The 14,747-nt window shown below is 40.2% G+C and overlaps 1 protein-coding gene across 9 annotated transcripts in view; it reads left to right on the top strand.

Annotated features, from left to right (window-relative positions):
* The window catches only part of KIF1B (kinesin family member 1B), a 94,862-nt gene that overhangs the window by 70,855 nt on the left and 9,260 nt on the right, over positions 1 to 14,747 (top strand). For all 9 annotated transcript variants that reach the window (XM_030507806.1, XM_030507803.1, XM_030507798.1 and 6 more), the window contains 13 exons: positions 4 to 133; positions 493 to 652; positions 1,241 to 1,331; positions 1,845 to 1,963; positions 2,881 to 2,936; positions 5,577 to 5,685; positions 6,435 to 6,501; positions 7,898 to 7,982; positions 8,245 to 8,350; positions 12,256 to 12,370; positions 12,938 to 13,071; positions 13,593 to 13,654; positions 14,360 to 14,505. In XM_030507806.1, the coding sequence (XP_030363666.1) occupies positions 4 to 133; positions 493 to 652; positions 1,241 to 1,331; positions 1,845 to 1,963; positions 2,881 to 2,936; positions 5,577 to 5,685; positions 6,435 to 6,501; positions 7,898 to 7,982; positions 8,245 to 8,350; positions 12,256 to 12,370; positions 12,938 to 13,071; positions 13,593 to 13,654; positions 14,360 to 14,505 (1,380 nt within the window). The remainder of the gene's footprint in view (positions 1 to 3; positions 134 to 492; positions 653 to 1,240; positions 1,332 to 1,844; positions 1,964 to 2,880; positions 2,937 to 5,576; positions 5,686 to 6,434; positions 6,502 to 7,897; positions 7,983 to 8,244; positions 8,351 to 12,255; positions 12,371 to 12,937; positions 13,072 to 13,592; positions 13,655 to 14,359; positions 14,506 to 14,747) is intronic.

The following is a 14,747-nucleotide window of genomic DNA, read 5'->3' as shown; positions in this document are numbered from 1 at the left end:
CAGAGTGATTTTTCTTCGGTTGCAATGACTCGCTCTGGGCTCTCATTGGAAGAATTAAGAATTGTGGAAGGGCAAGGGCAGAATTCAGAGGTTACAACTCCTCCAGAGGAGATCAACAGAATGAATGAGCTAGGTAAGCAAGAAATATGTAGTAGTTTTGGAGAACTGAAGGGAAATCTGGCACACTTTCAGTCAGTGACAGAAAGGAGTTCTGAGCGTCCTTTAAGAATATAATAGGTAGGGAGAGGTGTAACTGATGGGTTGTGCATGTGATACATGCTGGAGTTATTCAATTGAAGAACCATGCAGAAGAAACTGTTTCCAGGTATTTGGATCTTTTGATTGTCAGCAAGTAATTCGGGCTTAAGAGAAAAACAAAAAAGTGTGATGGGACTAAACTGTTCCTGAAGGAATATTTTAAGAAAAGAAAGGGCAGAGTGGAGGAGAAAAAGAAAACAGTGATTTCATGTGGGATGTTTGTGTCTCCCTAAGACTTGAAGTCAGCCACTCTGGATGGAAAGATGACTATGGAAGGATTCACTGAGGAAATTGGTGATCACTTGAAACTGGGCAGCGTGTTTACCTTCCGTGTGACAGTGCTGCAGGCCAGCGGCATCCTGCCTGAATACGCAGATATTTTCTGCCAGTTCAAGTAAGAGTTTGTCCTTCTTTACATTACCAAGTAATGGTTTGGTAGAGAGTGCAAATAACAGTGGGCAATGAGGGTCTGACGGAAAGCTTTTTGCATTGCTGGCACTGTGGTATAGCAGAGAAAAACACCCTGTCAGTTACTGGAATTCCTTTATGAGCAGTACCTGCTTTGTGTCAGGATGGTATTAGGGAATAAAGTTTTGCAGAAAGGAATTATGAACCACAGTGAACTCTTCAGTGATTAGTTGTAGATATCTTAACTTTTTGCTTTGTAATGGCTTTTAAGGTGGAAAAATTGGTATTAGATGGTGCACATGCTTAATTAGAATGAAAGCTATAAGGTCCTTGAGTAACTCAGTAGCTTTCAAGTGAAAGTTTCTTTGGCTTAGTTTCTTATGAAAGGGAATTAAAAATAGCAGTAATGGACACAAAACAAGTACAGGAATTTTGGTCCCAAAGACTCAACTCCCTCTATAGTCTTAGCAGAAAAAATAAGAGTTCCTTTCAGTGTTGGGTTCACAGCACAGCAATCTTCACTAAATGGTTCTATGGAGGTTTATTTTGGGTTTTTTTGTTTGGTTTCTTAAAGCTTTTTACATCGACACGATGAAGCTTTCTCAACAGAACCTCTTAAAAACAATGGTCGAGGGACTCCCCTTGGGTTTTACCATGTTCAGAATGTAAGTAAAACTTCACATGAATAGTAAGTGCCTGTTTTAGCACTGGGAGTTGTTTGTATCCTTCTTGTTATAATCATGAGAGGTGTATGGGAAAGGGGGGAAAGGGGAATATTAAGAACAGACAGTAGAAGGAGTGATCAGGTGGATGATATAATCCCCAGTGGAGAAGAAAATACAGAATGATTCTGTATGGCAGATTTAACTCTCCTGTTTCACCTCTACTTCCTGCCTTTGAATTCTCTGTTTCCTTCCCAGGATGTTCAATGAAAACAATTTAGAATTCAGGAAATAAAATCTATGTGAATAGCAGTGCTTATGATCTCAGATGAACTGAATATGTCTATTTTTATGAACTGTGTAATCCTTTGGTTACATGTAGCCTCCTTTGCTACTTAAAATGACTAATATTGAGGCTTTCATTTTCTCCTTTATCAAAGAGTGGAATTAATGCCTAAACCAAAAAGGAATTTCCTCCCAGTATGTCTCATTTTCTTTCCTTACTTTGCCTAATAGATTGCTGTGGAAGTGACGGAATCATTTGTGGAGTACATCAAAACCAAGCCTGTTGTGTTTGAAGTCTTTGGACATTATCAGCAGCATCCTCTCCATCTGCAAGGACAGGATCTCAACAGGTATTGCTCACTATTCTGGCATAAAGGCTGTTTGTGATCATGCTCAGGTGAGTGGGCAGTACTCTTTCATACTGCTGATATTATATAGGCACACCCTCACAAATAGGATTCCTGAGCGAGGTGGTAAGAGTGCTGGCAGCAGCCTATTTACCTAGTGTAGTATCTGTTGTTAGTGAGTGATGGAATTGTTCTGCCAGCTGAAACATGGAAAGCTGTTTTGCCAATACAGCTGTATCCACCCTACAAACACTTTGGTGGTAGAATATCGTACTCAGAACTAGAGTGGTGATCTCAGCGAGTTCTGGTAAACCTTAACAGTGCTCTCAGATGCAGTGTTCCCTCAGGGCAAGTGGTCTGATTCATAAAGGTTGGATAACAAAAGAGGAGAGTCAGAGATTAGGGAGGAAAAAAAGGGTTCTCAACCTCTTGACAAACTAGTGCCCAAGTTGCTGAATTTTTGGAATGGGGAAAGGACCCCTAGTGTCTAAGTCCTCAAAGCTTAAGAGAAGAGGCTGAGGAAGCAGGTGCTGGTTTTAAGAGGAAATGCCAGCTGAGGCTTTTCCTTTTCTTTAAGTTATTTTGGGAGATGCCTGTTACCTGCTGAAATTTTCAGTACAGAATGGGGGTAGAGTGGTTGGAAATTGTAAATAATTTTTTACTGACAGCTAGGATTAATTAAGTTAGAATAGAAATAGGACATCAGTTAGTCTGAGACGTGTGCTGAGTCCACTTGTTTTCGTGACAGGTAATACTTTACTTACCTGTCTTTGTGGGCTAGTGAGGATATTTTGAAAGACAAAAATGGGTGGAAGGACTGTACTGGGGGTCTGTGTGTACATAGATGCACATGTGTGTATTTGTATAGATTTTTTATGTTTCGCTCCTCTATATTGGTAACTTTCTTCGTTTCTTTATAGCCCTCCACAGCCTTCCCGAAGATTCTTTCCTCCCCCTATGCCGCTCTCAAAGCCAGGTGAGAACAGTTCTCTAACTCTGTACACCACATGTCTGCTGCTGAAGGTCGTGGTGTATTCCTAAACTGTTCAGGACACCAAGAAATGTAATGGAGTGAACGTTGCAAAGGGCATTGGATCTATCTTTGCTGGCTGTCTTCCTTTTTATGTGTTCTTTTCAAGCCCCTCTTGCAGGAAGTGCTTCTTGGTTCATTAAAGGGTAGAATTTCATTCCTGAGGTGTTGACCATCTTCCATGAGATCTGGCTATGGCTTTTTATGTGCTTACTGAGCACTTGACTGAAAATTTGCTTATTCATTAACTGCTTCATCTTTTTGCTTGCTAACATTCTTGTTCAGTGAGTCAGTCTTGTTGAAATGATCCTTGGTTTTCTTTGCCTAATTGTAATAATGCATGCTGAACTCTTTTATGCCTTATATTTTTCATTTCACCTTTTAATTTCCTCCTTCTCCAGCTTTCTCTCACCTGCATATTTCTACCATCCTTTTTTTGTGTGTGTTCCATTCCCTCTGCAGACCATGAAAGAAAAATTGAGTTGATTAGGTATCTTATGTCTGGCTATGTAAACGTGCATGTGCTGAACACGCTATCCGAGCATGCCAACGTGCTTGCATCCTCTGCCGTGGCTGCTTTCCAGGATGGAGCTGACCAGCTGCCACCTTTTCTCTTTCTGCCTGTTCCCAGTTGTCAGAGTGAGCGGGCTCCTAAACGAGATGGTTAGTAGCCAAAGTTGATCTGTGGTAGATGTAGAAGTAGTTCCACAATGTGCTCCAAAATTCCTTCTTCCTTTACCGTGTAGTATTCTTGGGACTAGAAACTGCCATGGTTGTGGTCATGGAAGGATGATGCTGTGCTTAATTTAGGGCTGTTCTAGAGAGAACCTTATAGAGAATCCATAAACTTCACTGTGGTAGGCTTCACAGATTTTTCTGTGTCACTGGATCTATTCCCTGAAACTTCCTGGATCTCTGGGGCTTTTTTTGTGTGTTCTGTACATAGTTTTGTAGTACTGGGATGAGAGATGCTGCATATGAAAAAACAGCTGTAGAGGGAAATGTTCTGCTGTGTTCTGTACAGGTTTGCTTTTTGTTCATCATCTTTTTTTGCCACTAATACTGCTGTTCCTCACATTAAAAAAAAAACCACCAAAGAAACCCAGCCCACACACTGGTTATTAATTGTGCCAAAGCAAGGCCATGAGAACTTCTAGAACTGGCTTTCATGTTTAGTTAAATGTGTCTTTCTGTTGTTTTTCTCTTCTGGTGCTTTTGAGTGTCTCTGCTTAGCAGTAAACTTGAGTGACTTGTGTGTTTGTTCCTCTTGCTATCAACAGCAGAGTCCAGCTGGAATGAGTTCACGTGCTATATGATATGATGGGTATAAGAGAGTGGCTACCTTGAGTAATGAATGGGAAGAGTAAATGATGACACTGAGGCTTACTACCTAGCATGATGGAGTTGTACTGCTGTAAATAACTGATTCTTGTAAATTCTGTCCCTCTGAGGAAGCTACCATTTTATCCAGAAAAGAAACAGAATTATGTATTATTACTATTATTATTATTATTATTATTATTATTACTTTTTCAAAGAGACTACACAGGCATACGTATAGGGACATTTTCTTAACTGGGGACTGTTCTGCTCTTCCAGTGCATGGGAGGTTAAGTCATGGTGGAACTTGAAAGATACACAGAGTTGTAAAGATAGAATAACCTAAATTACCGTTGAGCAAGGAAAGAATGGGGCTTGAGAAGCTAGAAGAGAATAATTGTTTGGCTTCATAAAAGCAATGAGGTTAATAAAAGGAGGAAAAGATGGTAAATCAATTGGAGAGTTGCAAAAATACCTGTCACAGTACACAGGAACTGAGCTTTCAATATGTTCCCATTTAGAAATTGAAATGAGTGAACAGATAAGAGAAGTCATGTAATGATAACTACAAGGTGTGGTGTAAGTATGTGTGAAGAAATATCAGGTTATTTTTACAATTTCACTTACCCCATTAGTTTTTTTTAACATGGTTTATCCCTACATTTGCATGAAAGGAATTGGAGAGGATCTGGCCAGTAGTAATCACTAATACCAAAACACAAGGAGCTCAGAGTCAGACTTTGGTAGGATTATAGCTCTGGAATAAGTCTTGTTCAGCTTTTTTACATACACATTATCTAAACTGGTACAGGAGTCAAGCAATCTGTAACACAAAGAAGAGAGGACTGAAGCTTTAAGTTCTTGTTTTTCGTTTTTTTTCCCTTCCCCTTTCCTTGTGTGGGGAAGGGGAAATGTACTTCATGGGTGAGTACTGTTGCAGATGAACAGACCTAAGCAATTCTAAATCACCATTAAGCCATAAAGTAACTGATGTACATTTGGAAACCTCTTTTTCTGTGGATCTAGAGAGACTGCATATTTCTACAAGCTTTTTGGATACACTTTTGATTCAATATTTAACTCTTTTTTTCTTTAATCTAGTAACTCAGATTTAAAAACCAACACTTTGATAAATGGTTGTTGTAAGCAACAGTTTTCATGGCAAAAGATGTGGTCTGCACATAGGATCACTGAAATGAGCCCTTGGGTAAGCTTCACTTGTTCAGTCTTTGCAAATACATTTTTTCTTTTCTTTCTTTATTTAAGTGCCAGCTACAAAGCTCAACACTCTGAGCAAACCCAGCTTGGGCCAGAGTGTGAGCAAGTACGACCTCCTCGTCTGGTTTGAGATCAGCGAATTGGAGCCAACAGGGGAGTAAGTCCAGTATTCATCTTTTATGCTTTAAGAACAGTGATTAATGGGAGTTTGATCTTTTACCCTTTGTTCCCTTCACACCAGGCTGATGTTTAGCAATTGGTATCAGGCAGTAGCCTGGCTGGTTTGTAGTGACTGGGTGTGAGTTCTGATGGCATTTATTGTCCCCATTGGAAAGGACTGAAGAGGTAGAATGATCTTTCATGATCCTTCCACTTCCTTACCTTCAGTAATAGAATCATAGAATCATAGAATAGTTAGGGTTGGAAAGGACCTTAAGATCATCTAGTTCCAACCCCCCTGCCATGAGCAGGAACACGTCGCACTAAACCATGTTGCAATCCTTCCACTCTGAAAGCCCATGCAAACCAGCTGAATAGGTGCTGGGAAAACTTACCCTACTTAGGCCATGAGTTCAGATTCTTTGGGTCACTAGAAACTTTATGCTCCAGGCCCTATTTTATGTTCACCTCTGCTACAGAGAAGGGTTTCCCCTGACAGGTCCTTAGGGATTATATTGAGAAACAAGTTCCACAGAGTTATCCAGAAGTGCAGGAAGTACAGTATGTGACACTTCTATATTTCACTGATACTGTGGTGGAATAAAGAGTCCAGTCTGAGAGTCAGTAGAAACACTCGTGTTTCTTCACTTACTATATAGAAAGGTAACTGTTGGCAGGAGAATACAGAGTAAATTTGCTGTGCTAAAGTGTATCTTTCCTGCCTGTTGATTTCACTGTCTCACACAGGTATATTCCTGCTATTGTGGACCACACTGGAGGCCTACCCTGTCAGGGGACGTTCCTGCTTCACCAGGTACTAATGAAGGCTGTAGAACAGCAAGTTTCATCTCTGAGGGGGGTTAGAAGGCTAATGACTGGATTTTGCATCTTTCATGTCTTCTCCTTTCCCACACAGCTGTCTAATAATAGCTGTAGGGTCAGTCATCTTTCAGTCTGTAGTTAACATGTTAGCTTTGGGCTATGAGAATATGTTTGGCCTCTAGTCTGTTGCTTATCATTCCACTCATGGAAGATGAAAGCCTTTTAAGAAGCAGGAACCTTCCGGACCAGATTTGTGCCTTCAGAGTTCTCCCAACATTTCTAGCAAGGCCACAGAAGGATCACATGGACTCAACTTTCATTGGTTCTTTCTCACTGCATGTGGCTGTGAGGCAGATCTACAAAATAACCACATCTCAGTGCATTTTAAATGCCTGTAATAATCCTTAGTAATAATTTGTCTTTAGCTAGATTCTAAAGATACTCCTAGTTAAATATTGTTTATAGGTTTACGTTGTGGTTTTTCTACTCTCATATTCTCCGGTCCTTTTCATAGAGTTTATCTGTGATTTGCATTTCTTCTGTCTTTTTAAAATTATAAGAACAGTTCTTATAGCTTAGGAATAATGGCCATATTCCAATGATTTCCTTATTAAAAATGAAAAAAATATTAGTTCTATATTTACTAGTGTCTTCATCAGTTACTTGCACTTCAAACCAGAGTAATTGTAGCCTCTCTAAAACCATTATCAATCCCATTGTCAAATCCACAACGTAGGCAAAAACACTTTTCAGCTTTGGGAAGCTACACACAAAGCACCTTCTCCCTGGGTAGTTGTCTTCTGCATTTGGAAGAGTGGAGTCTGTTGCAACCAACACCTGGGGAATTTTTCAGATGTGGTCTTTATTTCTATTCTACAATTTTACCTTTTTCCCAGCTATTACAGAGTTTTATTATCTTTTGGCTTGTAACAAACACATGTGAAAAGAAGGAGAATGTCTTCATGAATGGTTGCAATTTTCTAGTAACTTCTTTTGGTGTATGCAGTTGTTTTGATGTATACACTTTAATATAAGTGTATATAACCACACATGAACTAAGTATTTGCCTTTTTTATGTGGTCAACTCTGATATATTCAAGGGACCACACACATCTTTGAGAGCATAGCAACAATTTCAGGACTGTTTTAGGTTAAAAAACTCTGCCTTTGTGAAATGAGGAGAGAGAAGCATTATTTCTGTTCCATATGAGAATATAATGTTCCTCTTAAGTTAATTTTAGAGCCCTGAAGTGCATATGTGCTTGTTCACAGTTAAAAACTAATTTAAATGATCTTATTTGCCTCATTTTTGCAGTATAAGTGCAAAATAGATGATGTTTGTGTGTGTGTGAGTACTTCACCAGTGTTTTGTTTTTGAACTCTACCAGGGAATCCAGCGTAGAATCACAGTCACCATTATCCATGAGAAGGGCAGTGAGCTGCACTGGAAAGACGTGCGAGAGCTGGTTGTTGGTGAGTCTGTTGTTTCACATGTTGCTATGGAAGGAAGGAAAAAGCACGAATGGTTATTTCTCTTTGTATCAGATTCTGTCATCTTTATGACTACTGGCTGTGAGAGGAGGCTTTTGAAAAGGATCCAGAGGAAAAACTAAGTTTTGCAACTTCCACTCACAGTTGCTTGTTAATCACATAGTCTGAAATGATATTTGAGAAAACAAATTCTTTCTGTGTTTAAGATTTAGTTCTAGTTGCTTCCCCCTCTTACCTTTTTCAGGGCGTATAAGAAATAAAGCAGAGGTAGATGAAGCTGCTGTGGATGCTATTCTGTCTTTGAATATTATCTCTGCAAAATACCTGAAGTCCTCTCACAGCTCCAATAGGTAAGTGAATAAACTGAGCACTCTAGCAGGAATCTGAAGTTTCTTTGACCTCTGATGTATTGGCAGGATGTCTGGAAAGCTGGGAATGCTGCTAATTATTAAATGTAAAATTCCATAGACACAGGGCCTAGAAATGGAGAATGAACGTTACCAGATACTCTTGCTAAAGCTGAATTCCATTGGTCTGGGTGGAGGATTTCTAATGCATTTGCATTAGTTTCCATGTGTAAGCACCGTAGAGGGAGGATGGAAAGGAACAGCTTAAGGGACTCTCAGGATTTCACCCAGAACTTTTAAACTGAGATCAAGGTTTGTTGCTAGAATACAGCAGTGAAGTACAGGGGTGATCTTGGGGATGTATTTATGGAATTGTACATACTTGTATTATTCCTGGAACAAGCATGTGACAATTTAAGCAAGAGTCATGCTGTGTAAATTAAACTTCATAATTTGTGGATTTATATAGATGTATCACAAATTAACCCCAGTTCTAATAAGGGGGGCTCTGTTCCATGTATCTGCAATCATTTGGGCGACAGCAGGGCTGAGAGGTTTCTGGCTGCTGTCTCTCTCATTAGGGTGCGTTGCTGTAAAGATCAGTCAGACTCCACATTGTTTTGCTTCAGTGTCTGCAACAAAGAGCAGGGAAGCGGAATGCTGCATTGCCAGCACAGCCTCTCCCTGCTCTGACATCAGCCAAGTCACTTGACCTCTCCTGGCTGTTTAGCTGGTGCAAAGCAGGAATATCTCTGAAATTTAACTCTGAATAAGGGTTTCCGGAGGGGAGGGGGTTGTTTTGGAGCCCATCTCTGCTGCAGCTGCTGAATGCTGCAGGCAGTATCCATCTAGGCACTGAAATGGCTTCTTCCCTCTCCATTAGAGGCTTGGACTTTGAAATTCCACTGCAATATTAAAGATGGAATCAGAATGCCACTCCTACAGCTGAATGTCTTCCTGCCACCTAGTGTCAGTAAGCACGGACAGTGGCAGGTTTTAGCAGTTACTCTCTGCCTCCCACTGAGAACTGGGTATTTTACATTTAGTGTATTTGGATTAATGGGTCAGTATAACTGAAACATTGCTGGTTTCGAGTCTGATGCTCTTGGATTTGCAGTTGGCAAGCTCTGTACTTCCTGTTCTCTCACAATTTCAAGGAATTCCTATATAGCTCTGTAGTTTCCTATTAGATGAACCACTTGGGTGAAGGATGAGTGTCAGTGAGATGTAGCTGTTGACCACATCTTGCCAAAATGCCAAGGTTTAAATTGTGGGATGAGTGTGTGGCAGGGTGATGGAGTGGGATTGAAGCCCTGGTAAAGGATTATGTGTGTTTTATGTTTGCTCATTGTCTGCAGACTTGTTTTCTGGTTGGTGTGGGTTTTTTGTTTGCTCCGTTCCTCTCGGCTGTTGCTTTTCTGTTCTGCTTTTGGCTGGACTAACTGAAGCTCTTTCTATGTTTTCACAGGCTCTTTCTTGATAAGGATATGCCTAGGTATTTTCTGTTTGCTTGCTTTGTACATAAAGCATTCTATTTTCAAGAAGCTTTATGTCCCATATGTATTGCTGCCACTTCCCTTTTAGCTTTTACTAATTTCTGTTAGCACTCCTCTTAGCTCTTCCAGAAGTAGTATACATCCTCCTCCTTTGTGTCAAGGGTTTATTCAGGTACAATTCAGTGGGGGACTTGTAAAGGCAAACTTTCTTTGACGTGGAAGAGACAGCTTCCTTTGTTGAGTCTTCCTGGTTCTCAAAATGTGCTGTCAGAATATAGTCCCTATTTGTAGTCCTTGCTATTTTCTTCCTTTGTTCTGTATCAAAGAACTAAACTTGGATTTTTTTCCTGTCTCTGACTCTCTAATGCTTGCCATGTTTGAAGTACCAAGTCAAGGACAGAATGATTAGGTTACTTGAAATTCCAGCTCAGAATTGCATGGAACAAAAAGCAGTGGCTGCCATGTGACTGTCATTCAACCTCTGTTCTTAGGTTGGATTTGCATCTGAAATTTAACCATGTGGCTGCTACTTAGTTTACCAGTTGGCAGAGAAGTGAGACATGTAGTAGCTGCTCAGACTGGATTCTTCTTTCACCTTCCAGATTGGGTCAGAGCCAAGCATTCTGGCTGCACAATCTGGGGCAATTTGCACTCTTTCTGTGTTCTGCCTCTTTGAAAAAGAGCAGACTTTGTCTTCAATGCTCTGAATTCACCCCAAATGCTAAAATCCACCTAAAAATCAGTTCTAACTATACACTGGAGCCTTTAACCTGTTTCTTCTGTTTTCCATGCTTTGCTTGTTCTCTGCTCCATTTTCCCTCTTGTGCTATTGACTGTGCTGAAAGAAGTTTGCTCACTTCTAGTTTTTGTCTCCCTCTACAACTATTCTAGCAAGTTCTGGTTTGGACAGGCAAGACTGTATATTTAACCTTCTGGCTAGACAAAATCCAGTGGACTAACTGTCTTGAAGCTATACTTGACTTCAGCTTGATTTTTAACCAGAAAGCATCATTTTGCTGACATTTAGTTCTGCACTGACGAACTTTTACACCTGTGTCCTCTCATGATGAGGAGTGATGTTTGGCAAATGGTGCAGAGCTCATTCAGGGATGAGGTACACTGGCTTTCCCATCTGTGCACAACCAGGTTTTACTACTCTTTCTTCCATCCAGGTAGTAAATCTGGAGCTTGCTAAAAGTTTAAAAGATTGCTCTCATAACTAAGACACGATGGAAGATTAAAACATAGGGACTTAGCACAGGTAAAGGGTTAGAGGACAACCTATGGCATTTGCCTAATCTAACTCAAGTAAGGATGAGTACATTACAGTGCTTTTAAAGTTACCAGTTACTTAGCCTTTAGAATATATTTCTGTGTAGCATTTTTAATAGAAGCAGGACATGTAGAAGTAATTTCTGCTTCAAATGCAGACAGTATGTTTAGCAATATGCTCAGATTATATTACTTGACTGCACAGTTCATGGTGTCTCAAGGTACTGGCTGAGAATTGTGTAATTGGTATCAGGCAAAGGAGATTCTTGGAAACTCTGAGATCAGAACTTTGTTTCTGATATGTCTGCTCTTGGGCTGCTGCTTGTTTCTTTTTGATTTGAGTTTTGTTATTTCTTTCTTCCACCCCCACCCTGCTTTTTGTCATTTGTCTCTTGTTTCATTTTAGTTGGCCTTGGGCATTAGTAGAGAAGCTCTTCAGAGATAGAACTTGTTTTAAAGAAATACTATACATAAAGCACTTGCTTTTAGTACCACATCATTTGGACTTGAAATGGGATGGAAAACCTCAGTGGCAAGGGGATTTGGGAGGGAAATTATATGGAGGTGATGAAGAATTCTTTTTCTGTTACCAGTGTAGAAAAGCAGGCTGCATTCCTAGGACTTCTTTCCAAAGGAACCTACATGGGATCAGTCTCTACTTGTGAGAAAGGAGAAAGCTCATTTCCCATAGCCCCTGTTCAAGAGTGTGTAATGGTGACTCCAGATCTGATGATTTAGCTGTCCTGTGTATGATGCTGTGTCTCACTTTTGCCTTGAACAGATGGACTTTCCTGATTGCTGGGGCAGAACTGTGGGAGCCTTCAGCTCCTTCCTTTCAACTGCAGAAGTTTGTGTTTTTAATTAAATCTGGAAGTTTTTAATTAAATCTAGTAGAGACATAGAAAGAAATCTTTATCTTATCTATCACTTGGTTATAGGACTTAACCCTACCTATCAGTCATTCTGGTTTGAGGTAGAAGTAAGGTATCTTGGGAAAGAAGAGAAGGTCTTTGCTTCAACTATTTGTTATCTGAGCCACTGAGAGTCCTAGTGGATGATGTCAAGGATGAGCCGCTTTACACTGATCAGAGGGATGCAGAGGAACTCTTACTATTGAGCTTTTACTGTACTTTTTTCCAGGACTTTCTATCGGTTTGAAGCAGTTTGGGATAGCTCCTTGCATAACTCCCTTCTTCTCAATCGAGTGACACCATATGGAGAGAAGATATATATGACCCTTTCTGCTTATCTGGAGGTTAGAGACCTATGCCTTCCTGTTTGCTTGTGACTCAAGAATAACTATTTGAGACAGTAGACTCTGTACCTGAGATAAATACTTACTGGACTAAGTGGTTTTTGAATCCTGAAGCCAGGCAAAGTCTTTATTCATCTTCTGAGAACAGGGTGGAAAAATTTATTCACAGTTAAAGTGTTACAGATGTCAAGGTATTACTGCCCCACAGCAAATGTGAAGTGAAACTGGTGATCTCCTTCTCTTTCTGTGCCTCATTTTATCTATCTTTGTATCTGAAAATCCATTGAAATCAGCAAACGTTGCTATGTAAGTACTACTAATGTTACAAACACTGGCCTAACTTTTGGCTTTGCATGTAAGATACTTTTATCTTGTGTAGTACAAGTATTTCACCTACAAGATGCATCAAGTAATTTGACAGTTCTGTTTCATGGGAACACATGAAAACCCTTTACCAAAGACCCAAACAAGAACAAATTTCATAAAGCTGTCCCACTAAAAGAAGGAAGCAGCATAACTTGGCATAGTTGCCTGCAGCCACTCATTCATTGCTGTTCCTTCTTTCAGCTTGACCATTGCATCCAGCCTGCTGTTATAACAAAGGATGTTTGTATGGTCTTTTACTCACGAGATGCCAAGATCTCCCCACCACGATCACTGCGCAATCTCTTTGGCAGTGGCTACTCCAAATCTCCAGATTCGTAAGTTCAGTTGCCAGTTTTGGTATCTGTGTTTTATGTCAGTGTATGCTTTTTCTCTTAGAGGGCACGGGGAGAATGCAGCTTAGTTTTCTTTATTTCTTCCTTGAAATCCTACCTAGTTCCAGTTCTTCAGTCTGGTTTTGGACATCCATTCTTGCATTTATTTCAGTGAAACTCTGATGGCTTCTCTCTTTATTAACCCCTTTTCCAGTTTTTTGACTGAACAGTTGGGTACAGAGATCTACTTTTTTAAGCTTGTGCATAGATGACCCTGATCCTGATCTGGAATGTACCACAGTGGCTGTTTGCTGAGTCTAATGGGGGGTGGGGAGGAGCATGGGGGAAATGCAGCTTTTAGAAATCTTGCAGTCCTGGCTATTTTATGTCAAGATTAGAATTCAAATGTAGTTCTAAGTAACAACTATACTTAAACTTCTAATTTGGAGACCACTTAACTAAAGCTAATGCACTTTATATCTGAAGTTAACAGGTTTTTTTCCCCTCTGGTTTCTTGTGAACAGTAATCGTGTAACCGGGATCTATGAACTAAGTTTATGCAAAATGTCAGACACGGGAAGTCCAGGTGAGCAGTGACTGGGTGTTCAAGTGACAAATATGAAATACTGCAGCAAATTCCATAGGCAGAATGGAGTAAACACTTCTGTCCTGATGGGAAGCAGTTCCTCTGTTTCATAGGAGCAGTGGAACATTGCTATTCCATTAAAAAAACTTTTATGCAGACTTTTATTTTCCACTTGGGTTTGTGTTTACCATTGGTGAACCAAGGATTCACTGATAACTTTACATTTGCTGACATGGGTATATCAGGAAACTGAGCATGTGCCTGAGTCATAAGCTTAGGGGTCATAGTGCATGGCTCATAACTAACACAGGTGAGACTTGTATTTGCAGCTATAGAGTTTAGTCTTGGTCTGTTGAAGATACACTGATACCTGATGCAAGCTTGAGAACTTGGAAGGAATGTAGTTCATGTAGTATCAGTGTATTTTTCCTTTAAGACCTAGCAATTGAAGTTCTTGTGTTGAATTAGACTGAACAGGAGTTTGCATTATATCCTGGTCAGTAGAAAATATCTGAATGAAGAAAACTGGATGAAATCAAATCTCTTTGGAATGTGTGACTGCTGTTAATGGAATCATTGCCATGTTTATTTCCAGCCCAACAGCAGAAGTGTTAGTTCTTCACAGATTGCTAATTGGTAGTGTGTTTTAGTGGCATTGCTCAGACTCTGTTTTTAACATGTCTGATGTTATTTTTCACTGCTCAGGAATGCAGAGGAGGAGGAGGAAAGTCCTGGATACATCTGTAGCTTATGTGCGAGGAGAGGAGAACCTAGCAGGTTGGAGGCCCAGGGGTGACAGCCTCATTCTTGAGCATCAGTGGGAACTGGAGAAACTGGAGCTGCTGCATGAGGTGAGTAAAGAAATGGGGGAAGGGGAAGAAAAAGCACAGCTGTACCTTTGAATTTGCCTTTCGTCTACCTCCTGTTCGATCTTCTGAGCTGAACGGGTTCCCAGAGGGGAGTTTGTTCCCAAAGTCAAGATTTAAGTAAATTCTCCAACAGAGAAGATAGAAAGTGTCTACTGCTGAGTAGAATCTTCAGCTCAGAACTCAGTATATTCAATTTCTAGTGCCATTGTAAACTCTGTAAATGC

Source organism: Strigops habroptila, chromosome 16, assembly GCF_004027225.2.
Source record: "Strigops habroptila isolate Jane chromosome 16, bStrHab1.2.pri, whole genome shotgun sequence".
Taxonomy (NCBI): Eukaryota; Metazoa; Chordata; class Aves; order Psittaciformes; family Psittacidae; genus Strigops; species Strigops habroptila.
The sequence above is the reverse complement of the archived record's forward strand: the minus strand, read 5'-3'. Positions and strand labels throughout refer to the sequence as shown.